This window comes from Lytechinus pictus, chromosome 2 (assembly GCF_037042905.1).
Source record: "Lytechinus pictus isolate F3 Inbred chromosome 2, Lp3.0, whole genome shotgun sequence".
NCBI lineage: Eukaryota > Metazoa > Echinodermata > Echinoidea > Temnopleuroida > Toxopneustidae > Lytechinus > Lytechinus pictus.
Genome location: NC_087246.1, coordinates 29,006,809 through 29,033,653, shown reverse-complemented (window position 1 = coordinate 29,033,653; position 26,845 = coordinate 29,006,809). Strand labels below are relative to the sequence as shown.

The 26,845-nt window shown below is 34.2% G+C and overlaps 2 protein-coding genes across 3 annotated transcripts; both read left to right on the top strand.

The window, feature by feature from the left end:
• Window positions 1-875: 875 nt before the first annotated feature.
• Window positions 876-11,600, top strand: LOC129254443 (L-serine dehydratase/L-threonine deaminase-like). 2 transcript variants are annotated; one of them, XM_064115009.1, is made up of 7 exons: window positions 876-1,393; window positions 3,826-3,865; window positions 4,372-4,511; window positions 4,778-4,869; window positions 5,728-5,958; window positions 7,932-8,056; window positions 9,315-11,600. In XM_064115009.1, exons 1-7 carry the CDS (start codon window positions 1,238-1,240, stop codon window positions 9,503-9,505), a joined length of 975 nt encoding a protein of 324 aa, XP_063971079.1. In that variant the 5' UTR covers window positions 876-1,237; the 3' UTR covers window positions 9,506-11,600. The 2 variants fall into 2 exon arrangements, with proteins under 2 accessions (XP_063971079.1, XP_063971083.1); XM_064115013.1 differs by lacking the exon at window positions 7,932-8,056 and adding an exon at window positions 6,701-6,825 and having other exon boundaries at window positions 944-1,393.
• A 1,040-nt stretch (window positions 11,601-12,640) lies between these two features.
• LOC129254442 (uncharacterized) lies at window positions 12,641-25,850 on the top strand. Its single transcript, XM_054892906.2, has 3 exons — window positions 12,641-12,918; window positions 14,478-14,586; window positions 18,904-25,850. The coding sequence occupies exons 1-3, from the start codon at window positions 12,699-12,701 to the stop codon at window positions 19,262-19,264; spliced, it is 690 nt and encodes a 229-aa protein (XP_054748881.2). The 5' UTR covers window positions 12,641-12,698; the 3' UTR covers window positions 19,265-25,850.
• The last annotated feature ends 995 nt before the right edge of the window (window positions 25,851-26,845 follow it).

Genomic DNA, 26,845 nt, shown 5'->3' with positions numbered 1-26,845 from the left:
AGAGTTAGGGCAGTGGTGAGCGGCGAATGGGACAGGCGCAAGGGGTGCCGAAAACGGCGAATTACACAGCGGTGCTTTGAAGACATATAATTATTATCCTATGAAACAATTTTCCAGTATTTTCTCTTTCAGTTGACATATAGAAGTAAGGGTATCATACTAGCTAATTGAATGAAACATAAAGGAAAATACGTAAACTGAGCGACGATTGGGCAGCGTACGGTAAAACTATGTATTTTGATCAAGAAGTAGATCTATGTTTATTGTTAGTACCGGTATAGGAGGACAAAAACAAAAAAAAAATGATGAAAAAATCTTTCTCCAAAACAGCGGATTAGTCTAGATCTAAGTTAGATGCACACAATACATGGGTCGACACTGCACTGTCACCAGGAAAATAGGGTACATCATACATGTATACCTCAAGCGATGTTCATCCAGGCTCATTTGACTCCGGCCCGCGAAGCTCCCTGTGCCACTCATTTAGCCCTGTGCCTGACCTGGCCCCTGGGTTTAATAGGGTTAATGCCCGACAATAATGCATACATTACCTCAAAACAATCAATTCACTGTATGCCTATGAAACTTTGTCAGAAGTTGATTAATCACATCACACTACACTTGCACAGCAGCAGGAAATTGAAACGAAAAGGTGATTTGGTGATTCCAAATAATGTGAATCGAATCCGGACAGATCATCATTACGTGTTGTCTATTTTTACCATATTTTCAGGCCGTTATATTTTAGTATATTATTTTGTCTGTAAATTTCTGTATAAAAAAACGATTTTTAAAGCAAAATATGAATAAAAGTAAATGAAATACATTTTAATGTGACATAAAAATGTCAATATAGAATACATAGGGTTAAATTGACACATAAAATAAATTTGAACAATTAGTACGTTATTGGATTAAAGCCTAAGCCCGCGTCGGCTTGTGAGTGGTTGGCTCGGTCGTGCCCCCAAACGCGCCCCCGCCCGGAGCTCTTTGCTGCTACTTCGCCTGCAGCTCGCAGGGCTCGCCGGTCAGCTGGGCGTCTCCGGCCGGCTGGTGCCGGAGCTCTCCGGCCTGTGCTAGCCTAACGACTGCCGCGCCGGGTGAAGCTGAGCCACTGCACGCTGAACATTTATCACTTTTTAATAGCTAATATCTGAAAGCCCGAAACTATCTTCTTGCGACATTTGACATTCGCAACCTTCTCCTGGGTTTAGAAGAAAACGAACTGACAGGCGTAATGGCAGGATCTGAACCTGAGCTTCATATAAAGACACCTCTTTTGGAGAGCATTCCAATGACGAAGATCGCAGGATGTCCAGTGTACATCAAATGTGACAACATGCAACCTACGGCATCCTTCAAAATTAGGGGTATTGGAAACAGATGCAAGAAGGTACTAAATAAGTTGCAAAATATTTCATTTAACATGATTAGCGTGGGTAATATTAGGAGGATTAGATTTTCATGATTTTATATTTGATGACGTGTTTGAACTTGGATGAAAAATTCTTAAATAATTTGTACCTGTATTAAATGTCCTGTTCTGGCTCCTGCCTCCTGGGTCTTCAGACGTAGACAGATCACAGATCAGTTCCAAAAGCTATTTTCCCAGCCAGGGCCGGGGATTGGACCCAGCGGGCCCTGCCTAACATGATGAGAATACTCCGGCTTTAGCACCCTGGGGCCCGTTTCTCAACACCTGGACAAGTTAGTCATATCTTTATCCACCAACCACGGAGTTAGTTCCAATCTTACTAAACCCGTTTCACGAAGGGCTTCCTAACTAGAATCCCTTGATATCGATACTATCGGTAGAAAAAGCAGACGAGATGTAGCCTTAGTCACAAAATAGCATAATTTTTGAAAAGCAAAAATGTGATAAAACTGCAATTATTGTGATTAATTTGGAAATACATCTAATAAAAATAATAGCAGAGGCAAAATATGAACCATGCATACTTAATAAACCATGAAGACTTGAGCATGTAATTGCTGAGAAAATCAAATTATGAATATATCATTTCATGACTAAAAAATCACATGGGGACAATGAGATGGGTATCCCCGGGATAGTAAATTTTGATAGTTTACGAAAGTAAACCACAATTGTTATCTTTGTAAAATAATGATAATTATACGTTTATTTATGGTTCCAAACATCATCAAAATATAGTTTAAATTAATTTTTTTTATTTTTTTTACATACCGAAACACATGATTTGACAAATTCTTTGCATAAATTAGAGATAGAATTTATCAAAAATGATGATAAGTGTTTGAAAACGACGAATACGAGTCCAGTTATGGATGACCTGCCGTGGTAGAATCTTTATCGATTCAATTACTTTACTATTTTAAAATGAGTGGTTTTGTTGCGTTTTACCAACAGTTTTGATAGTTTCTGTGCATAACAATTATTATTGAATGATCTATCACACCTGTTTTGCAATGTAATTTCAACTTCTATGAATGATTACGTAAGATTACAATTTTCAAATTTCGAGGCAATTTTGCATGTCATAGTCTACCCACGTGATGCCTCTACGTCATTAAGAAAGAAGTTATGACAGGTTCGGAGGTGTCATAAATATTTAGTGAGGTTGTTGTACCCGATCTTGGTAAAGAGGGCTTCGTGAAACGGTTAGCGGACAAGTAGCTCACTATCTCCGATTTAGTCAAGAAGTTAGACTTATGACGGTGTTGAGAAACGGGCCCCAGGCTACTAGTACTATTGTGAAATGAATTAAGTCTAAGTCTTTAGGAATTCTGTGTTATTGTAAATTAGGCAAGCCTGCTGCAGTGCAGCTAGTGCAGATTGTGGATGGGTGAGAACCTAGCTTGTGCCCGAGTTGTGGAGCTTTTTGTGCCACAGAGGAACGCTCATGGCCGTTTCCATGATAAAATGGAAATTAACCCTTTTCTGTGTGGTCAATCATTGACTCGATGTTTAAGTTGAGTTTAAGTTGTTAGTTTGTAAGGGAAATTCAACCCACAAAATGAGATCAGAATATAGTCAATAGATACATGTGTTTATAACAACACCCCCATTTTTTGTGACCCAAGGTCATGAAGTGTGAATTTCATGAACTTTCCAGAAAGAATAAATGTAAATATGTTTAATAAAATCTTCTAATAGTTTTTATTTCAACCAGATTGCATATTTTGCAGGTTAGATTAGGCCTATAATTTGTATAGAAATAAGATTGTTGACAATTGAATTTCACAGTTCAAAGATTAATGATTGCTAATAATTTAAAATAACAAAACATGATCTTAAAAATGTTACACTCTGATGAAAAATATCTAAAGTAAAGGAAGGATGTAGTTATAGTACTTATTATACATATATAAAAAAAAACTTACACACATACACAAAATCAAGAGGTATGATGTTATATTGCATGCCCATAATGCCATAAACTCATTCTATAAAACAAGACTGCCCCCTTTCTCATGACCAACCACATGTACCTCTGTAAATAGGCCTATACCCATAATGAAATTTGAAAATAGAATATAAATTATTATTGAAGGATATGAAACTATTTTTGTTGGTCTTTAATAGTTCTGAAAAGATACCAGTAAGATATGCCTACTGAAAGAAGAGATTAATTCTTAACTTAAAAAAATGAACAGTTTATAATTCACTACTATTGGATGATCCTAAGCCTCATCACAAAAAAGAAAAACATTGTTTTTCCAGGACTTTGTTATTATCATCTGTGCATACAAGTGAAATATCAATGTCGAATCATGGACTACTAAACGGATTGATGAGTATCTGTATTCATGGACGTTGATTTTACTTTTTTTGGTGATTTGCAGGCTCTTGAAGCTGGATACACAAGAATCATAAGTTCATCAGGTAATATCCCACAATCCTATCAGGTATGGGAAGTGTAATTTCAGATAGTCTTGTCTACTTGAGCAAACGCCTGGAAGTGTGTTTTCAACTGGCAACCTTTATAAGTTATACTTTGGTTGATATTTGGTTTAAAGAGTATGCAAGCCCACAAAGGTCTATCAAGTCCTTTCAGATAACGAGATGTCTATTGCTTTGATAACTGATTGAAAATGATGATAATTTGGTCTCTTGTTGAAATGTATATCAATATAGTAGTTAAACTCTCAAGGTCTTTGAGAAGTTGTCCCTGTTTAATAGAGTAATTATGGTTGTTAATTTAGGCAGTTCATAATTTAGTTTGAAATGTGTCAAATTTCTCAGTTATTGATTCTTAACCTCACATACATGTAGGGAAATGTAAATCCATGCAGTAAAGAACAAAATTTGAATGACTTCAAACTGTCATCAGCACCCTCTTGACATTTTTGCAATGATTTTACAGTGTTGTCTTATCTTTGGTTTTGTAGGAGGAAATGCCGGGTACGCTGCTGCATATGCTGCAAGACAACTTGGTATGCCAGCAATAGTTGTGGTTCCGGAGAGTACACCCAAATTTATGGCAGACAAAATACGAGATCTTGGAGCCAATGTCATTGTCCATGGAAAAGTAGGCAAACCAATTTCTTTCCTCTGTCTTTTTTTCTCTCTCTATCTCTCTCTTTCTCTCCCTTTTTTTAAGGAGGGGGTTGGATGTTTCGCATGTTGGTGGGATAGATGTTTCGTTTGTTTTTGTTTTATTAAAACCAACTATATATTACGGTTAACGTCCATTGTAAGATTAGATCCTAACTCGATCATTGGAAAACTGACCATGAGTCTTAAATATTTTGTTTGTCTGGCAAATCAGCACATATCATACATGATTCTTTACAGGTATGGGACTATGCTAACCAACATGCTCTTCAATTGGCAGAGGAAGATCCTTCAGCAGTAGTCATCCATCCGTTTGATCATCCCGATGTTTGGTATGATACAAAAATATTTGCAATATGTGATTAATGGGACATTCAATTCTTATCTCCAACCAAAGTAGGGAAGGGGGATTTTAAAATTGAAGGCATTTTTGCTTACCATCATGGGTATTTGTTTTGAAACTTTTGTCTAAAGCGCAATATAAATATCAATGATTATTAGTATAACTATTAGTATTATTATCAGTAGTTAAGTAGTATTAGTTGTAGTAGTAGTAGTAGTAGTAGTAATAGTAGTAGTAGTAGTAGTAGTAGTAGTAGTAGTAGCAGTAGAATTATTATCATTTTTATTATGATTATTATGATTATTATGATTATTATTATTGATATTATTGTCATTATTATTATTATTATTATTATTATTATTATTATTATTATTATAATTGATATTATTTTCATGATTATTAATGTTATTATTATAATTATTATTATTGTGGTTATTATTATTATTATTAATATTACCATTATTAATATTATTATTTGTACATGGTACATCATGTACCGGTATGTTATAGCACAATGGGGGTTGATGTCCAGATATTTTATTTCTACTTCATTGTCAAATTACAATATCTATGCATCAAACAGCACAGATAATTTGTTATTTGTGGTATTACTGTCCAACATCACCTCTCAAAAATCTGTTGAATATTGCCTACAAATTTAATTGAAATGGCTATCTTGTCTGGAATAGTCTGATTTACATCCTCTGGACATATTTTCTCTAATACAATTTATAGAGGCTATGGGATGGGTCCAAATAGGTTTAAATTAAACATGATTTATCATTTATTCTTTGTTCCTAATATTTCTCACTTAAAAGGCTGTTGAACCCCTTTCAATACTTAACAGGGAAGGGCATGAGACTATGATTTTGGAAATCCAAAACCAGCTTCATGGTAAAAAACCTGACGTGGTTGTTACATGCGTCGGGGGTGGAGGCCTGCTCTGCGGGGTCGTTCAGGGTCTTCAGAGGGTTGGATGGAGTGATGTTCCTGTAGTTGCCATGGAAACATTTGGTGCTGAAAGCTTCAATGCTGCAGTGAAGGCTGGGAAACTTGTGACACTACCAGATATAACCAGGTTAGAAAACAATCAACAATTACATTAGATTAATTTTTTTAAAACTGTACATAGATTCAAATACCGGTAACCACCCTCCCCCCAAAAATGTTCAAGATAATATTTTTAGAATTTAATACCAGTACCATAATTATTTGCCAGCTTACATCATGAACACAGAAATATATTCTTAAGTGCTCCGATTAAGTATATTGTAGTAAATCCTTCTTTGGCATAAAAAAAACAATTACTACCTAAGAAATGTGGTTTTAAAACAAACGGCAATGAGACCACATTGATAGTAGGACCAATGGGTTTAACCTTTGTCCTAAAAGAGACTTTCTGAGACGTAGACGAAGTGAATGTAAATTGCCTGATCCATGAATAAGTATAACGTCCAATTGAGGATGAGTGAAACCTACGTTGTGTGTAACGTGCCCCTCCCACGTTCCATAGACGCAGGCTATATGTTACAGAGGAAAACACTACGTCCCTCGGATAGGATGTTAAATGGAGGCCCCATGTAGAGGAGAGTCACTGTCTTTGCACTTACAGTACCCACTGCACTATTTGTTTAAGAGTAGCTGGGGGGGGGGCCCTGGTGTAGTGGCCCATCTGCATTCCTTTAATTGGTTACTTTAGTAGAGTCATTCAGTTTGCTTTTCGCCTCCAAGGCATAACTGATGCCAAACAATTAATAATAATATTAATAATGAATGATTGATATCAAGCTATGTAGAATTGTTACTTCTCATACTTACAGTATGTGCAAGTGTCTAGGTGCCCTCACCGTGTGTGAAAAGAGTTTGGAGTATTCTTCCAAGTATCCCATCATACCTTGTGTTGTTCCAGACAAAGATGCCATAAAGGGTTGTCTGAAGTTGCTTGGTATGTTGGTGATTTTGCATCAAGACAACTTTTGCTTCTAACAAATTATAACTTGTTTGCTTCATTTATTTTTTTGCCTGAAAATGTCACCATAACTTTTGGAATAAGCGCACTTTTGATTTTCTGCTGTGATTATACAGTGGAAATTCAGATCTGATATGTTTTGTACCAAGATTTCATTTATAATCTCTGATTTGTCCACAAGTGGTTTAGTAATGATTTTATACCATGGCTTAAAAACATGAATGCTTGTACGAATTAAAGCAGTGTACTGATTGTTTTAGGTCTTCTCTGAGGGACCTCTGGCCACTTCATATTAGTTACATGTACACAAAGCTGGAACATACATTTAGTCACCATTTGATGTGCTAAATGAGAACCCCCCCCCAATTTATGGGGGTTTTTTGTGACCTTTTTCTTTAAAAATTTTGACACAACTATGAAATTTGAATTAAAATGCTTGTGATAAACAAAAATTTTAAGCTGACAGGAATACAGAATTACTAAGAATCTGATCTTGCACAGAAAGGATCCCTATTCATGTCATGTACAACCAGCTTTATGAAATATTACTACCTGTTTTTCAAAAAGTCAAAAGGCTCATTCCCAATTAATGACAATGACCCTTCAAGATCATTGTTGGAGTCCCAGTTTAATCAAGAGAAGACGTGATATAGCTGTAACCAATTGTAATTAGTTTACAATTGATCAGATATTATCTTTATCTTTGGGACTTCTGTCTACAAGGAAACACCTGTTCAAAAGGTTCAACAACTGTCACTTGGTCAGAAGCATTGATGAATGACACCTCCTGAGGCCCGTAACACAAAATTTAGCAATCATTGTAAGGCATTTTTTTAACGATTGATTGCATTGACTACGAGGTACAATTAATCATGAAAATCAAGCGTACAATTAATTGCTAATTGTTGTGTTACCGGACCCAGTTATCATGAGATCAGTTGTTTGGCTGAATTTCCACTGTAATCATATTTACCCTTGGTATTGCTAAAAAAATTGCATAACACTAATAAGTGATATCCAAGTATTGTTCATTTTATTATTTTCTCTTCCTTTTTCTATCTTGCTATAATTCTCGTCATCAGTGTGGCTAAATCGCTTGGTTCTCTGAGGGTAACTGAGCGTTGTTTAACCCTTAACAAAGAGCACAATATTCTTTCTGGTGTGGTTACTGATCAAAGAGCCATAGATGCTTGCCTGCATTTACTTGGTGGGTACCCTTGTATTCTAGTGAGATTCTGATTTGTTGAGTTTAAGGCCAAGTCCACTCCAAGAAAATTGAATAATTCTAACAAGCATAAGAATGAAATTTTTATTAAAATTCTATGTAAAATTAAAAGGTAAAAGGATAATTAGACTGATTTATGTGATCACAACTCCATTATTATTTCCCTGAGAAATTTTGAGAAACTTTTATTCATAATAAAGTTGGTATATCCAGATGTAAAGCTTAACTATGAGATCGGGGGGGGGGGGGGGTGTGAAGCAGGTCTCTTTCCTTCACTCTATTTATCCCTCAAATTGGCCCAGTCTCTTTAGGAGTAAGAAATCTCAAATTAAACATATATATTGTACTTTCAAGATTAAACTACATGTTTTGCCATTCCAATTTATTTTTATTATTTTTTATGTTTGCTCCAGTGCCTTCTGCTATATACCTATGCATTCATGCACATTAACTCCTTGCTTTCTTTTATTTGTTTGCCTCTCCTGTTGATGAAAGGAAATCCACCCAGAATTCCTAGTGATTTTGACATGAATTATAAACAAACATTGTGCATTATGTACAGTTTATTTTTTAAGGTTCAGAGAACTATGATCATGCAGGTCAGTGAATCATACATCAAACCTCTACAGAGTACCAAAGTGTGACATCATCAATTTTCATTTTTTTGTATTTTACCATTTTTGATATGATATTGTGCTTGAGCATGATGAAATACCTCTACAACCAAAATTTGGTGGGAATCGGTCCATGGGGGCCTTGAAGATGACCTCATGAATACATACATGTAATTAGCCCCATTGAAGTCATTGTATTATTGGCCTGGTTCCTAGTAACATTTAGAACCAGACCAATAATACATTGACTGCAATGGGGCTAATTAGGTATTCGTGAGGCCATATCCAAGGCCCCCATGGACCAATTTCCACCAAATTTGGGTTGTAGAGGTATTGCATCATGCTCAACTAAAATATGGTATCAAAAATGCTGAAATGCAAAAAAAAGTTTTTTGTGATGCATCACTTCGGTACTCTACATGCATGTATATATGATAAAAACATAAACAAAATTCATGTTTCATATATTGGCAATAGATGATAATAAGAAAAAATAAAGGACTACCCGAATACTTCTATTATGTTGGAACACAAATAGACCTATAATAAATAAAGAAAAAAATAGTAAGCACACTACAGCAAGAATATGCATAATCAATTATTTTCTATATGTCTTTACTCCCCAGATGACCATCGTATTTTGGTTGAGCCAGCGTGCGGGGCAGCCGCATCTGCAGTCTACAGTGATGTCCTAGGTGAGCTGAAGGCCGAGGGCAAATTGCCCAAGAAGCTTGGCTGTGTGGTGGTCGTCGTGTGCGGTGGGGGCGCCATCAATCTTCAACAGTTGCTCAAATTCAAGGAAGCCTGTAATCTATGATTTGACTTACGTGTATATATAGTGGGGGTGATCAGGGCCCTGTCTTACAAAGAATTGTGATAGATCCAATCAATCATTACGATGGTAATCCATCTTTGTAATTCTTCATACTGGAAATGTATACTAAGTCCATTTGGAAATACGGAGGAGCTGATTGTCCAGTTAATGATATATGTATGAGCATAGATCATATTCAGAAAATAATTTGAATGGACATATGCAGTTAAGGCACTGGCTATTCATAGTTGAGATCAATTAGATCAAATCAAAACTGTTTGTATGACAGGGTCCCTATTGAAATGTGTATGTGCAACTAGTCTTTCATGGCTTATTTTCAATATACCATTTATTTTGCACAAAGTTGTATATCTGTTATTCTGTATGTACTGAGTTTATAAGGGTTTAATGATGTGATGGTTTTAATACAATGAATAGAAATATTATTGATGTTTAATCTTTTAATTGGTATAGACTCTTAAATTTATCACAACTTGAAAGAGACTTGTATAGTATTTCTGTTAATGTCTATCTATGAGAGGTTTAATGTCCATACCTTCAACATCCTAAAATAAACACATGCTAACGATGCATTTCACGATCCAGAATTTTTTTAATGAACAGTTCTGTTCAACTTAAGATAGGTAGGTAATACATGCTTTGCACATTATATTTTGAAAATTAGCTTTGACTTTGTTTGACATTTGAAAGGTTGACTTGTGCAATTAGTCTCATTCCCTATGTTATTTTGTTAAGTACCCATTGACACTTGAGGACCCCCCCCCCCCCTCCCCACCCCAAGTTTTAGCTGGCAGTGAATTACAACATTTATTTCTCTTTCAGTGATAGAGAGTACAGTAATTTGATCATACATACTTTTAAATCTAATATTTTTGAAATTATATTTATGTAAATAGAGATTTTATTCAGATTTAGAATTATAAGTTGCCTTCATCTCTTTCATGAGCTACTTTACTTGTTTCCTGCTGAAAGGGAAAGTTCACCTTGACAGAATGTTTATTGTAAAAATAGCAGAAGAAATAATAAAAAAAATATTGGCAAAGGTTTGAGGAAAATCCATCAAAGAATAAAAAAGTTATTATAATTTAATTATTTGATTTGTGAAGTCATATGCGAGCTGGTTTCCTCCATATTGTATAGTAAAAAATCAATAAGATGTAATTTTCTCAGAAAATTGAAAATGGTTTTTATTGTACCTTCAGTATATCAATACACAAATCATTTCACACCTGCTCCTAAGAAGAAAATAAAAAGTAAGTCATCACGAATCATTAAAATATGAAATGTATGCATTGTATATTACATAATATATGCTCGTTTGTGACGTTACAAATAAAAAACTTGAAATTGTAACAACTTTCTTGATATTTAATGGATTTTCCTCAAACCTTCACCAATATTTTATATTGTTTTTCTGCTATTTTTACAACAAAGTTTTTGTCAGGGTGAACTTCCCCTTTAATTCAGTAATTAAACTTATTTAATTCTATGTTATACTAATGACTGACTGAATCCTGTCTTGTGACTAGTCTGCATACTTTGCCTATTTGTGAAAGTAATTTTCCAATAGAACAAACCCAGGGCTACTTCTATATCCTATATGCATTCCGGGCTTGTGATTGTACTGGAAGAATTAGATCATGTATATCATGTGATCATGATCTCATGCTGATGTAGGGACAACAAGGTCAAAGGTCGTAGAGGTCATGAATCATTTCAAAGCCAATAAATCAATTGAAATTAAACTTATTCTTGAATGAATCATGATTGAATATGGGAGTGATAATCTGATTAATCATGTTTGAAATTTTAAAAAGTTGATAGAGTGCAGTATTTTCCAGGTCTGGCAAGTTACATTTGAAAATCTACATAATGTATTTTTTCTATTATCATAAGGGGAGTGGTTGGCCCCCTTCATCTTCAATGGGGCAGGCCTTATATTATATGCATCTTTGGAATTAGCATATCATGATCAAAGAAATTTGAAATATGTATACATTATTAATTATACATGGTGACCTCAGACCAAGTGTGTTATTATGTACTCTGATGTGAAATAAAGATATTTATACACATATATATATAAAATTGAAAATTGTTTTTTTTTTCATTTGTTAAGTTAGAATAGAAAGATTTATACTTATACATTGTAACCAATTTAAAAACCCTGTCACAGCTGGAATGACAAGAAAAAAATCAGGGAAAAATAAAGTGGGGGTGTCTAATTCACTCAACTGGAATTCAAATTGACCAGGTGAGTGAGGCGACTTTTAGGTGGAGGTGGTTTTTCAAGTTTAGAAATGGCCTCTGAAAAATGGAAAATGCAAGTCCTCTGATCTAGAAGACTTTAATACCCATTATACAAAATCAATATACTACTGAGTTCCAATCTTAGACTGGAATGAAAGAGAGCAGGGGGGGGGGGGGGGCTTTGGATATGGGTGGATAGAAGAGAGAGAGAGAGAAAAAAAAAAAAAAATAGAAGGGGAGGGAGGGAGCGAGCGAGGCAGCGTAGAGTTAGAAGAAGCAAAGAAAGGGGAATGCTGACAAAATAAGGCAATGGGGGAGGAGCATGATATATGATGGGGATCAATTTAATTTTATATTTGACACCAAAGACGTCGAATTATAATCACATAAATATACACAATACATATATTAAATGCGTAAACACACATCGGTTTCATTATAACATAGACGAATTGGTTTTAAGACCCATTTAGAAGCAAGACTTGTGAGTGAGCGGGGCACTGGAATAATTAACCTGATCATTAGCCGATACTTATCTACAAAATGAAAAGTATTAAAATAAGGTCAAGATGCTAACCAGACTGGAAACTATTTACAAACGGACATATACGTATGAGAAATAGTCTAATTATCCCATACGTAATGTTATTTTCATATAGTCACCGTGGAGCATAATTTGTAAGATGAAATGTTTTGAGGGAGTCAAGCAATCAAGCCCCATGTTGCTCAGCCATTAAACATTTCTATTTGATTAAAAATGATGTAAAACTGTTTACTTGCTTTATTTCGCGCCATTCTCAATACTTTAGACAATTCAACTACCACGGTCCACGCCCACTTTATATCAGCTGTTTGATCGATGACGTCACCTTTGCTGATTGATAGAGATCAGAGCGATATTAGAGCGTGATTGAAACATGGAAAGATGGCCTCCTTTCCGACCCGGGAACGGCTCGGAGAAGCTGATTTGTTTTTGAAAATCATCCTTTTAGGAGATGCTGGAACCGGAAAGACATCATTGATGCTCAAGTATACACAATCTGATTTAGATGATTCTGATCGTTACCAAAATTCTCTGGACACATCAAGCAAAATAATTCACCGAGATGACAAGACGATCCAGCTGGATATTCGCGACACTGCTGGTACGTAGTCCCATTCGTGCTCTTTTTTTTGTTTATTGTCTCCTGCCTGGTTCTTTCATTTGCACTCGCACTGTCGCAGGGGGGGGGGGGGGGGGGGGGTGAAGAAGAGTGACAAAATGTCAGTCAACTTTGTAGGCGTGTTAAAAAAGGCGACTCCAAACGGGTGTTTGTTGGTTTCGCCTTTATTTCTACTTCTGTTCTAGTGCTAGTTGTTCTACTTGATCTAGCCAATCCCTCTAAATTACGGCCTAAATTTAGGTCTAACTTATTCATTATAAATTTATAATTATATATTAATTTACAAATTTATAATGAATAAGTTAGACCTAAATTTAGGTCTAACTTATTCATTATAAATTTATATATTAATTTACAAATTTATAATGAATAAGTTAGACCTAAATTTAGGCCGTAATTCAGACTGAATCTATTTTTAGCACTCTCAATCCCCGTAAATCCTAATTTCACTGAATTTCAGTGACCTCAATTCCCCCCAGTTCACTGTCCATTTTTCATCACTTGCCATCTTCCAATAACCTTGTAATGAAACCTGATATGTTTACACTGACTTTTGCCCTTGATTAGTGTTGGCGCTTGAATATAGGTGAATGAACTTTCCGAGATTTCTTGTGTGGAGAAATCTTTGAAAATGAGACGGTCCCTGTAAACTGGGACGATCCCAATTTTCTGACCAGCACCTGAACCAGTACTCGTTGATTTGTTTGCATGCACTAAGTCTCTAAACCTAATGTAGGAGTCTCATGCCTAACTAATATGCGTGATCGCGAGACGATTGTCTTTGCATGTCCACAAAAAAAATAATAAAAAATAATGAAGGCAAATGGGAGGAAATGGGTAAGAGGTGATCGATCTCTGTTTTTTCAGTTGTATCACTGGACTATGTCTTGCTTTACTACTCATACATCGACCGATGCAAGGTAGAAAATAATTTTTATTTCTTTTGCGGGCAGTTTTTTTGCCACATTGGGGCCATTGCTGAATTTTGGGGGCTATTTCTTTCATTTCAAGGGCTTCTTTTTGCTCAGTTATTTTGTCAAATCATATATTCTGCTATTTTTATATGTAGAATATTGATAACCTGAATTTTATTGAATGTTGTTTGTGGTAGACATTGGGGCAACCTTAGAAAAGACAGCTGTCTCAAAGCATTCCATGAACCATTTTACAAATTTTTAGTGGCCTGTCACCCTTTTCTATTTCCTACACTGGACTGAAGTCATTCCAAGTCTACGTGATTGAATTTTTGAAAATAATCAGTGTCTACTGTGTACTCATCAACACCACTTTGCAATTTCATCACAAAGGGAGATTCAATAGAGTAAAATCAGAACCCCAGTTTTAAGGGGAGTAGTACATTGTGTGAATGAGATATAGGTCCTCCACACTGCATGAAAGATGGCTAGCTGTCTGAAATGCGGTAGACATTATATTAAATGAAACTGTTGAACAGCCCAGATAAAGCTTGCTTCCATGTATGATCTCAAAATACTTCTGATATACATGTGAAAACATTACTGATATTGTATTCAATTCTATAGGAATGGAGAGATATCGTAGCTTGACCAAGTCTCATTACAACGGGGCATCAGGAGCTCTGGTTCTCTTCGAGTTAACGGATGCAAAGAGTTTTTCAAATGTCGCTCATTGGTAAGTTAAACCACACATACAGCTCTGTTTTTATTTTCTTGTAGGATTCATGAGTTATTGATTGATTATTTGATTATTTCTTATTCGTATTGATTCATTTTTGTGTTTTTAGTTTCTTTGTTAAATTCATGTATTTGGTTTTAGTGTTCATAGTTACGTTTTTTTGTGAGAAATGAGACAGTGAGTCAGGGCCCTGGGCCTGGAATGATTTTTTTAGAGAGGATGCCTATAATGTAAATTTGACAAGCAAAAAAAAAAGGGTTTCACTACAAAATGTAGGTCATTTTGGTTACATTTCTCCATTTTGCCACACCTACCAGAATTCCAGGGGTTGTTGCCTATGGAGAACAACACCCGCAGCACCCCCCCCCCCCCCCCCCCCCCGCTTCCTAGGGCCATGCAGTGAGTGAAACTGGTTGTTGATGCTGCTGTTACTGACATTCATCCATAGCCCTCTATGATATTTCTATTTTGACATATTACAAGATCATCATCCTAATAACCTATATTTTTTTTAGTTGTAAGGTGGGCATAAACAATATTATGAAAGAAATTGAAACTTCCTTGTTTGTTCCAGTGAGCAATATGTATATGTGCTGTCTTAAATGCTTGAAGTCAAGATCTGGCAATTGTACAATATATATTTTGTAGTTATTATCACTGAAATAAAATGACGCCCTACATCATTTGTTTTTAATAAATGCAAAAAGGATCAGGGTCCATTTCGTGTCTTGCCAAAAGATCGTGCACAGGAATTTGGCAAAGATATTTTCTTGTAAATCCACAAATTAACTGTAGGACCATATCAATCAATCACGAAGTCCATTATGGCTCATGAGTATACTGTATAGCCTTCCACAGATAACGTTTATGACCCACTGGAAGAACCCCTACTACACAATATTGATCTGATAATTATAAACCCCTCAAAATAAGTTTGGAAATCTGAGTTTGGCCATTAATTTCTCCCAATTTTACACAATGCATATATCATTCAAAAGATCATTTAAAGGGGTGGTCCGGGCTGAAAGTATTTATAGCTTAATAAATAGAGTAGAATTCACTGAGCAAAATGCTGAAAATTTCATTGAAATCGGATAACAAATAACAAAGTTATTGAATTTTAAAGTTTAACAACAATTTGTGAAAACAGTCATCATGAATATTCATTAGGTGGACTGATGATGTCACATCTCCACTTGTTCTTTTGTATTTCATTATATGAAATTAGGTTTATTCAAATTTTTTCCTCCAAGAACTAGAAAAATTGGATTGACAACTGATTTAGTGCATTAGATATTTATTGCTGCAACTTATTTCATTATAAGGGAGACATATTATTCACACAAGTATGAAATAATGAAAAAAAATTATGATTTTATGTAATAACATAAGAAAACGGAAAGTGGAGATGTGACGTCATCAACCCACCTAATGAATATTCATGACGACTGTTTTCACAAAATATTGCTAAACTTTAAACTTCAATAACTTTATTATTTGTTAGCCGATTTTGATGAAATTTTCGGCATTTTGCTCAGTGAATTCTCCTCTATGTATTAAGATAAAAATATTTTCAGCCCGGACCATCCCTTTAATTATCTTTAACATGATACCATGCTTGTTATGATCATGCCGTCACGAAAAGAGCAGGATTCAAAAGTTTTGGATGAGGTCTGAATTGAAAACCTGCAGAACGAGCAGAAATAGTCATGAAGGGACAATAAAGAATATGATTCTTGTGTCTGTGTCAATAGAGATGAAAATCCATTCAAATCAAGCCCCTGCTTCCTCATTTTGATGTTTTGTTGTGGTTTATGTAGTGATGTTTCTATGAGACAACATGGTTTGAGTCGTGGTTTGAAATACCCATGCATGTTTGTTTGTTTGTTATGTGTTTGCTTGTGCAGAGGTGTGTTTGATTCCATGTTAATGTTGATGTTAGCATGGTTAAGGTGCATGAAAACAAAAGAAACCACTGAGAAACTCACTCATCACCACAGAAAAAAGAACAGTGACTTTCAATATTGTGTCATTTTTGCAACTTTTGAATTTTGACCTTGTTCCACATTTCAAGGCACTGCACCTCCATGTGAACCATAATCATATCATGTAGGGTATCATTTTAAAAGAAAATTAAATGATCTATTCATTGATATCAATCACACATTAATATTCACTAAAACCGAGGAGGAATTATCGATCAAAGTCATATTTCCAAACTTTTTTTGAGGAGTTTTAATAGAATAGATTTTGATAGTAGGCCTGTAGGCTACTTTATATTTTCTTGAATGCTGATCATTGTACATTGTACAATGCAAGATAAATGGCTAAAATATATTGTCATCTCATAAAAGAAACTTGTGTGATGGAGCAAATTAGTCCTGAGAATATTTGTGTGATCTGTGTGCTCATACTATGCAGGAATCTTTCTCCATAAAATTATCAAAAATGACTATGATTGTTGATAGTTGATACTATGTATGAAATTTGAATTATTTTGCTAAAAAGTCACCAGATTGCATTGAGTAGAATGTTGGATAATGTCTAATGGAATTTAGACAGTATATTCTTCTGTCGTCCTACTTGAATAAAATAAATGTCTAAGTCAAATGTCTTAAGACATAAACACATTCTGCTAAATTTAGTTTGTGTTCACTACACAACCTTCCCCAATCAACCACCTTTGTCTGTCTTCATTCAATCATGCACACTTTACTCAGTGTTTCGATTTCATGTGATACTCATATTTACATTGTTATTCAGCTTCCAATTTTATGATGTTAAACCTAATGAATTCTAAAATGTTGAACAATTATTAGAAAAACCACTGTTTCGGTGTAATGAGTTCAAAACACAAGGCCTTATTGTATTGCAGTACATGCAAGAATTTTGATCTGCCTTTGTGGGAAACTGGATAACTGTTTTTATTTTAGTGCGTTTTCAGGGAAATTGGGGGTCATTGCTTTCAGTTGAATTGAAGTAAATGCTTACAAGTATGAAAAAAAATAAACTTGATCTTACAGGGAGCTTTCTGTCAAAGAGGATTATTTTTTTACTTTATGAATATATAAAATATTTGTGAATTTAGTCAAAACAGTAATATCACAGAGAACTATTCAGAATTATGAGATCACTTTTGTGCTTGTCATGCCAATAGAGTACATACAAATACGCATACCGTACATGTCTGGTCAGGACGGGTTAGGTAATGACAATTGAGTCAATGTGCAAACTCCATACACTGTAACTCTACCTTTGAGCACTAAATTGGACTGTGTCTGCTATTAATGTTATGTACTTTCTGCAAGTAAAGGGAGTCACATGTGTTGACTTTAGCTGGAAAGAAATGACAATAGGCACTCTTGAGAAGATTGCATAGTTATATTTATCACAGAATGCAATGATCATTTCTTTGAGTGGGGGAAAAAACCTGACAGAATTTTGAAGTATTCTTGTCTCTCGTGATTAAATTCATACTTCAACAGTGGTTATATTTGGCAAAAAGTGATCAACCCTTTAACAGAGTGTTATCTGGTTGCAGCTGAATTGAGTTAGATATTTGTATTTGTATCCATATAGACTTGTACTGTGTTATGAAAACCACAATTGAGTCTATTGTTAATCACTATAAACAACAGGATTAACTAAGAAATATCAAAAGGCTCTGATCGAGTCTGATGTCATTTTCATAGAAAAGTTGGAAAGAATGAATGATGGTTCACTATTGTGTGAAATTAATGTCTTGCTCTTTAGTGTGTTGAGTGTATAAAAAGGTTACTTTCTGGGAAAAGATCTGTCAGAATTACAATTTACAAAACAGGGCGAGGGTTTTTTTTTAATGTTCGTATATGCTCTACAAAGTCTCTTCTCCCAGAAGCCATCTAAATTTCTAAAATACAAATTATTTATGATTGAGCAAACACTTATTTATTGGTCTCATTTAAAAGTGACTTTACCCCAATTGAAGGAATGGGGTAAAATGAAATCAGTACTCTGAATCAAGTAACCCCAATAAAGTGAATTGCTATTTGCATAATTTATTTATGATTTTGTGAATAACAAAAAATCCCCATTTTATTAATGTAAGTTAATGATTCATTTGCTTATGCTTGGCTGAGGATTTTTTTTGTGTATGATTACAAGATATTGGAAATTCATAAGGGGGACTATGAGCAATGAATAGACTTTCCAGTTTCCACCAAATTACAAAATGAAATATGAAAAAGTGAAATGTGCCACGTAGAAAAGTGGCCATGCCCAAAACATTGAATTTTAAGAACTCCTGTGCTATTTCAATGTTGTTATACACTCTAGGTTGGAAGATCTTAAGCAGTACACCGATCATCCAGACAGAGTGCAGGTAATACTAGTGGGAACCCGGTGCCACAAGAAAGACCAAAGAACAGTACCTGGTGACAGAATCACCAAATTAGCCGAGCACCACGGCGCCAATGTGATAGAAATCAGCGTGGAAGAAAACATTAATGTGACAGAGACATTTGACCAGCTTGTGGATAGGATATTGAGTGCTCGTCCTGAATTTAGAGGAGAGGGCCAGCCTCTGTTCCTGCCGATACCTTCTGATGAACATAAGGAACTTGATTTCAGTTGTTCACAGTGCTGCCCTATAGGAGCCAGACACAGGGATTCGGGAAGTGGCGATGGAGGTGGATGAGTGAGAATGGTCTTGTACGAATGTACATGTACTTGTATTAATATAAGATGGGCAATCGTGAAGGGACCCGTCCAACCCAAATTCATGTTGATCAATGCTCAGTACTGAATGCAACTCTTATTTAATACAATGTTAAAGGTCAAGTCCACCCGAGAAAAATGTTGATTAGAATAAAAAGAGAAAAATCAAACTATCATAACGCTGAAAATTTCATCAAAATCGAACATAAAAAAAGAAGAAAGTTACGACATTTTAAAGTTTCACTTATTTTTCGCAAAACAGTGATATGCACATTCAGTGACATGCAAATGAGACAGTCGATGTCCTTCACTCACTATTTCTTTTGCTTTTTTATTGTTTGAATTATACAATATTTCATTTTTTTACGTTTTTGACAATATGGACCAACTTGACTGAACCATATACATGTAATATTAAATAATGCTAATTCCACATGTTCAGGGAGGTATTAATCGTTGTTTCACTTGACAATGAGGAAAAAATTAGAATATTTCGTATTTCATATAATAAAATACAAAAGAAATAATGAGTGGATGACGTCATCAGTCTCCTCATTTGCATACCGACCAGGATGTGCATAAAACTGTTCTGTAAAATTAAGCAAAACTTTAAAATGTCATAACTTTCTTATTTTACATCCAATTTTGATGAAATTTTTCAGTGCTTTGCTTGTTGGATTTTTCTCTTTTTATTTATATCAATTTTTGTTGGGGTGGACTTGTCCTTTAAGTAAAGTAAATGTTAGTGATACTACATGTAACTCTGATTAAGAGTTGATGTCATGGTCCAATTATAAGATCTAGAGCTCTATTTGTAAGGGTTGGAGCTTGGCATGATAAAAAATATTAATAATTATCCAAATAGCAACATCTAAGTTTTATTCAACACTGTGCATCAATAGAAATAAACTTGATTTGGATCACAGGACCCTTTCAAAACTTTAAAGGGAAAGAAAGAGAGTGATTCACATAACAGTAAGAGAGAGATCACAACGAGGGTGCTGTATCTTAGTAAACAGCCCTAAATTTAGATATTGACCAAAAAATAGTCTTTGAAAATTGAAATTTATTTTCGTAATGTTTTGAATGATTACTCAAGCTATTATGGGGAGAGTGGCTTTAAGAATAGAATAAACTCATAAATGACGGATTGTAGGAGTCGGATGAAAATAGAGTAGTACTTACATGTACATGTAAAAGAGTTATATAGATACATTACCTTCCCATGCTAATAATTGCTACATGTACATGTATTAATCATCTATTTTGGCATAAACAATGCTTTATCAACATACAATGTGTTAGGCAGGAAGTAAAAATATCAGATGTGGTATTATCCCCTCATATAAAAATTTAGTGGGTAAAATGAAAAAAAAATGTGTTGATATCAAGATGGTGTTTCATTTATTTCATTTTGCCATAATAATGCAATGATCAAAGATTGAGATAAAAAAAGAATCCATGTAACTGAATGGGATGCAATAGTTACATGTTTAACATGAAGACATCATCTCCATGGTTATGACCAATGACTGTAGAGGGCAGCAACACCTAGCTAATTGCTGCTTTAGTGCTCATGTTGGGTACATTGAATGTATATTTTCATTCATGTGTTTTAATTGTAACAAAAATATAGTTCAACTATTATTCCTGAACGGGAAGGATAGAGGACAATGAGTACCGGTATAGCCAAACTTTGCAATTCACATGTACTCTTTTATGATGTTCCTGTTCTGAATCCACTTTCGATTGCAATTTTTTGCTTAGCGACGCAGAATGAATGAAAATGCAGGTCAAATCACAATGAAGTCTTTGTTTTTGGAACACCTAGGTAGACGCTTTCTGGAACGTAGATAATCTATTGTCAAATGTCCTTCATGACAATTAAGTCTTTGTCGAGGGTTGGTGAATTGGAACAGCAGTTTCATCCGACATTTCAGAGCTGACAAAAAAAAATTGCAAATGTCATTTGTCCAGAGTCACGGACGGAACTTCTATTTTGATTCACAGACCTTCGACAAAGACTTCATTGTCATGAAGGGCATTTGACAATAGATTCTCTAAATTCGAGAAAGCATCCGCCTAGCTGTTGCAAAAACCCAGTTGAAGACAACACAGTTCTATATCCAAGATAATGTGATAATGAATTATATTGTCATCTAACATTCCAATCTTTGAAAAATAATGCAAGTGATTGTAAATTCTTTTTTAATCCTTTGGCTTTCATTCTTTGTGAAAATTTGAATTTTACATTCGAGAATATATATTTGCGCCTCTTTAGGTTTATTTTTTTCAGAAAGCTATTAACAAAGAATAGCTGATTTTATGCATGCGGAATAGTTTTATACCCAACAAAATTATGCAGTAAATATACTTTGGGCAGGGATCCCGACCTATGTATATTTCATGTCGAATCGCAAAATGTATCCACTAATCTACTTAAAATCTACTTATATCGTCCACTTATTTTACATCCAGTTTTGATCAAGTTTTCAGTGATGTGCTTGTCTGAATTTTTCTATTTGTCAAAATAAACTTTTTGCTTGAATGGACTTGATCTTCATAACTTATTTTCAATGCTCTTATGATTTCTAATAGCACAAATGATTCTTGAGTAAAAAGGATATGGAATGATGGTATAAATGAAGGTTTGATATTATTTGCTATATGCAGCACTGGATATGCTTGCAGATCTATTTATTTATCTTATATGTATATATGGATAGAAAAATAATGAATTCATAGATTATAACTAATTCTACATCTATATGTGATACTGTTCTATGGGAAGTGCAATAAATGATTTATTCTATGAAAATACATGTAATGAACTTAGATATACAGAATAATTCAGATTAAAATACAAATTTTGTCTGTATATGTGCCTCCATGTAGTAATAGATCCATACATCAATTAAAATGAGTGGTTAGGTTGTCAAAAAGACTAATCATGAAAACAATATAAAAAGGATGATAGGTCATTATACAAACATTTGATTTGTATCAATATATATTGATGATTGTTGCCAGTGCTGATTGTTGAGGGTGTGACCTAAACTATTTATTCAAGAGTAATTTATTGAGAAAAAAAAGTAATGGGAAGTTCAATATACGATAGAATATTCTTCATTAATATATTCAGTGCAAAATTGTAATATCTTGTGAAAAAATATGAAAGGAATATGATAATGATCATGAAGGTGATGAACAGCAATCTAATTATTGAACTTTGGAAATGTGGTCTAACAATTCTTCGCTCCTCAATGTAAAAACAATGTAAAAAAAAGAAAAGAAGACTATAAAGTTGCAAAATTGATTGTACATGTAGGCAGGTTTTTTTTTTTTTTACATCATGAGTGGTCTAGACAGTCAATGAGGGCAGCAAATACCAAAACATATTTGTACATGTAGCTCTTTAAGCATACAAGTGAAAAGATGGGATTCATTGATTGAACATGTACATCTTCAGGTAAATAACATTTGAAGAAGTGTCTTATTATTTGAATGTCCAGTGTATTAATTTGTCATTATTATTAGTTTTAAAGAGGAATCCGGGCTTGGTCATAAAGTGTTGTGTTGGAAAGTAGAAAACTAAATAAAACAGAATGGTTTAAGTTTGTAAGAAATCGGACAAGTAATAATTAAGTTATGGCTCCTTTAAAATTGATATCTAAAGACTATGTGGATTTCAAATTGGCAACTGGGCAAATAAATTATGACAAGGGGCAAGGACAACTTTCCCATATAAGCCATGTACTTAATTATCAGGGCTCTGTGGTTTTCTCTTAAAGTACCCATTTCCCTGGGGCAGTAATCGAAATATAACCCAGGTAGTATATTGTTTTTTGTCCTCATGAAAGAAAAAGTATAATTTGAAGTAAAACTAAAAAAAAGAGACAATTTTTTAATGTATTGGAGTACATGGAATAGTCCTTGCCTTACATCACTACATGACATCAAATGCAGCCAATATGAGGTTTCCATGGGTATAGTGATATTTACAACTTTTAGAAATTCATAACTTTCTTATTGTTTGTCCGATAATGTTCAAACTTTCACCTATCAACTTGTCTGATTTTTCTTTTTCCTCTAAAACAAGCTTTTATTTGGGTTGCATGTATGAAGTTCTATCTCTCTCTCATCTTTTCATAGTCACGTTGATATTCCAAAGGAAATAGGATACTTTACATGTATGTAGTATTCGTGCAATCTATAGCACATAGCAGTGTACTTATTTGTTCTCAGTTGAAAGATTATTGATTTGTATTTTATTTGGAACCCGCTCGAATTGATTTGGATTGGAAATTTCTTCCACTTCCTCTATACTGTAAGTAAAGGAAGGAGAATCCAATGATTTTTTTTTAAAGTATTCATTATGTATAGCATTTTCTAAGTACAACCTTTTGATAGAGTGGATTTGACCTACTGTCATTTCACTACACATCATTGTTGCTTCATATTTCTCATTGCTGGGGAATAATCAACACTCACTGGTCTTAGATGTATTTTGACCATCTTAATTTTGGATTGTATTTTGCAATCTGCGTGTGATGTTTTTGGTATAAGATTTGCAACCAAGAACAAGGATCATAATCTTTCTAAAATGGTCAGAACATGATTTTAAAACTTTATTTTGACTGAAATGTAAATATGATTTATTCCACCTGAATTATCATGTGCTTCCATTTTTCGTTGCAAGTGGTGCCTATAACAAAGTATGTGTGTGTACTAATTAGGGCACAAAATTATGTTATTCCCATAAGCCACAACATCTTTATAGATAAATGCAAAATAAGTTCTTTACGATTTACTTTAATACAATTCCATCGCCTCACCTTGAAGCATTTAATCAACATTTGTCGTCTGACAGGTTGTCAGATCTGACAACTTTCCTCTATTTGGATTGGCTGAGAAGCACTGTTGCTTTGGCAACTGTCAGATAGAACTGTATGTGTCGGATAAAACGTCAAAATGAACCCCCCCCCCTCCTTGGAAACCCTCACCGGTTGGTGGGGGTATTGACCAAATAAAAAAAGTTTAAAATAATTGATGTCAAGAGAGGGGACATTTAACAGTTTTAATTTATTGAGAATTAAGTATTGTACTTTGTTGTTTAAGATTTAAAACGCTTGTTTAAACTGTTTGTATAATTACTGTAAGTTTCATAGAGTAAACAGCGTTGTAAATAATTTTTTTTTACTGTGTATAGGTTCCTTATAAACATGATAAAGAGGGAATCTAAATTTAATAAGCAAATGTCAATAGTCGAAACGCAAATGAGACATTTGTTAATATGATCTTTGGATTCGCAAATCATATTCAAAATTGATCGCGTTACTACATGTAGAGATGTTTTGTTTGATACATTGAAATATTTCCTGCCATGGTAACTTAATTAGCAAACGGTCATTTGAAAAAAGAATGTTTCCAGGCCAAATGAATTATGAAGACTGAAAATAAATTCAGAAAACAAGTTTGATTTAAAATCATATCTATACTATACAGTGCGTATCAAAAAAAGTTTACACTTTAAAAAAGCCCTGGGAATTGAAAAATATACAACATGTGTTTATTTTTTTTAATATATAATCTTGGGTATGGGTCTCATCTATCCAATGAAAGTAAAAGTTTTGACAGAATGACTGTTACACTTGAGTGAGCACTGTCCATTTTTGTAAAGCTCGCAGAAATCTGTTTGCGCAGAAATGCTCGTTTTCACCCTGTGTCAAGGGGAAAGGGCGAAATCAAACTTACCCTTCGAAACATTTCTCATACATTTCCCTTGCACTTTAAGTCAATTGAAATAAAATTGATACATTCAAGCATTTTGGAACAATTTTGCCACCCAAATTGAAATTTCAACACTTAGTGAGCACAACCTTTACCCTTTTTGTGCCAGCTGGATCGAGGACATAACTGAATCTGAACAAAAGTTATATCAGACATCTCCAGCATTTTTTTCACTAAGTTTCTATCATGTAAAGTGGGTTTACATCACATCAGCTCAGTGTAAAGCAAATATCATCACGATGGCATCGGTGTGTGGGGGAGTGGGTGGGCGCAATGCACTCTTCAAAGTGTTTTGGGCAAGGAAACAAGTTAAAAATGGTAAAAGATATCCTCAAATCAATTTTACTAGCTAAATTCCACGTGTTCTTCATGATTAAGGTCTACTTTTATTCGCATAACTATTTCAAAGTTCTGCGCAAATCATTTTTCACTAACTTTTCAAAAGTAAGTGGTGCTCAAGCGGAAATATTTTTCGACAGTTATAACGTCATTTACTTAAATGGATCTGTACCAATGTTAAAATGTGGAAAAATCTTCAGGATATGATTTTACAGGATTTGTTCTAAGTGTAAACTTATTTTTGATACGCACTGTATTTTGCTGGACTTGTATCACATTCGGTCGTTTGTATTACATGTAATTAAGACTAGAGAACATTCTAATTTCAGATTTGTTATTTTATGAGCCACGATGTCTTCTCCCACCATTTCTATGTTCTTTAGTATCGCTCTTATGTACATGTATGTATACGAATTAAAAACTATAAGTACAGTTTATACGTTTGCAATCTCTCATCTGCTCTCTGCATGACACCAAGTTATTATTTTTTTTTTTTGGGGGGGGGGCAAAAATAATCTCCAGTTTGCTTGATAAGAATTCAGTGCGTTATGTATATTGTCATTCCTTTGCCTTTTCGACGCAAGAAGAATTTGTTTGTTATTCAGTATAATATATTGAATGGCAAACAAATAAATTCTTATTGACAACACCGGAGGCAAAGTGTAGGTGCCACAATCAATTTTGAAATCATTTAGATTGTTATGGATTTGTGCTCATGGGATACGATGCCAATGAATCATTCCAAGATACATTATTCACATTGAAACGATCCCACTTTCATATATTTAAAAAGTGCTGAAATGTTGCTTTATGATAGAAGCACGTTATGGGATAGTTCGGTAGATGTCATTTAAATTGAATAAAATTCTCATTTAATTTCTATTTTTAATGATTGAAGGACCATTATTGGTTCAACAATATCGTGAAATTCTGTACACTGTATACTTAGCAGTGAGATATTTAAATACCATGCTATACACTATAATATCTAGATATGTATGTGCTAAACTTTGTAATACAGTCATATAGACATTTTATTTTATCAAAGAAACTACAAGGGGTGTCTTTGATTTTAGGATTTTATATATTCAGTACTTATTCAAATTTAAGCGTTAGGGATTGATGTTATTCATTCATAAAAAGTTTATTTGTAAAGAGGTAATTTGCTTTTATAAAGATATGATTAAATCTGTAACGGTTAATATCATTTTAAATGATATGCCTATATATAGAGAGATTATTAACAAAATTGTGTCAGTTCTCAGTTCAGGGGAGCGTTTCATGAAAGGACTTGTCGGACGTTTGTTACGTGACGTTTTATCCGACAAGTCCTGTTTTATCCGACAGTTATCATAGAAACAGTGACTCTCAGCCAATCAAAATTAAGGAAAGATGTCAGATCTGACAACTTGTCAGACGAAAATGTTGATGA

Bases quoted from the DNA above. Each gene is read 5' to 3' on its own strand.
- LOC129254442 (XM_054892906.2), top strand. From the start codon at position 12,699: ATGGCCTCCTTTCCGACCCGGGAACGGCTCGGAGAAGCTGATTTGTTT. The intron at 12,919-14,477 runs GTACGTAGTCCC...TCAATTCTATAG, and splicing joins GGATATTCGCGACACTGCTG to GAATGGAGAGATATCGTAGC. The intron at 14,587-18,903 runs GTAAGTTAAACC...TATACACTCTAG, and splicing joins TTTTCAAATGTCGCTCATTG to GTTGGAAGATCTTAAGCAGT.
- LOC129254443 (XM_064115009.1), top strand. From the start codon at position 1,238: ATGGCAGGATCTGAACCTGAGCTTCATATAAAGACACCTCTTTTGGAG. The intron at 3,866-4,371 runs GTAATATCCCAC...TTGGTTTTGTAG, and splicing joins AAGAATCATAAGTTCATCAG to GAGGAAATGCCGGGTACGCT. The intron at 4,870-5,727 runs GTATGATACAAA...AATACTTAACAG, and splicing joins TTTGATCATCCCGATGTTTG to GGAAGGGCATGAGACTATGA.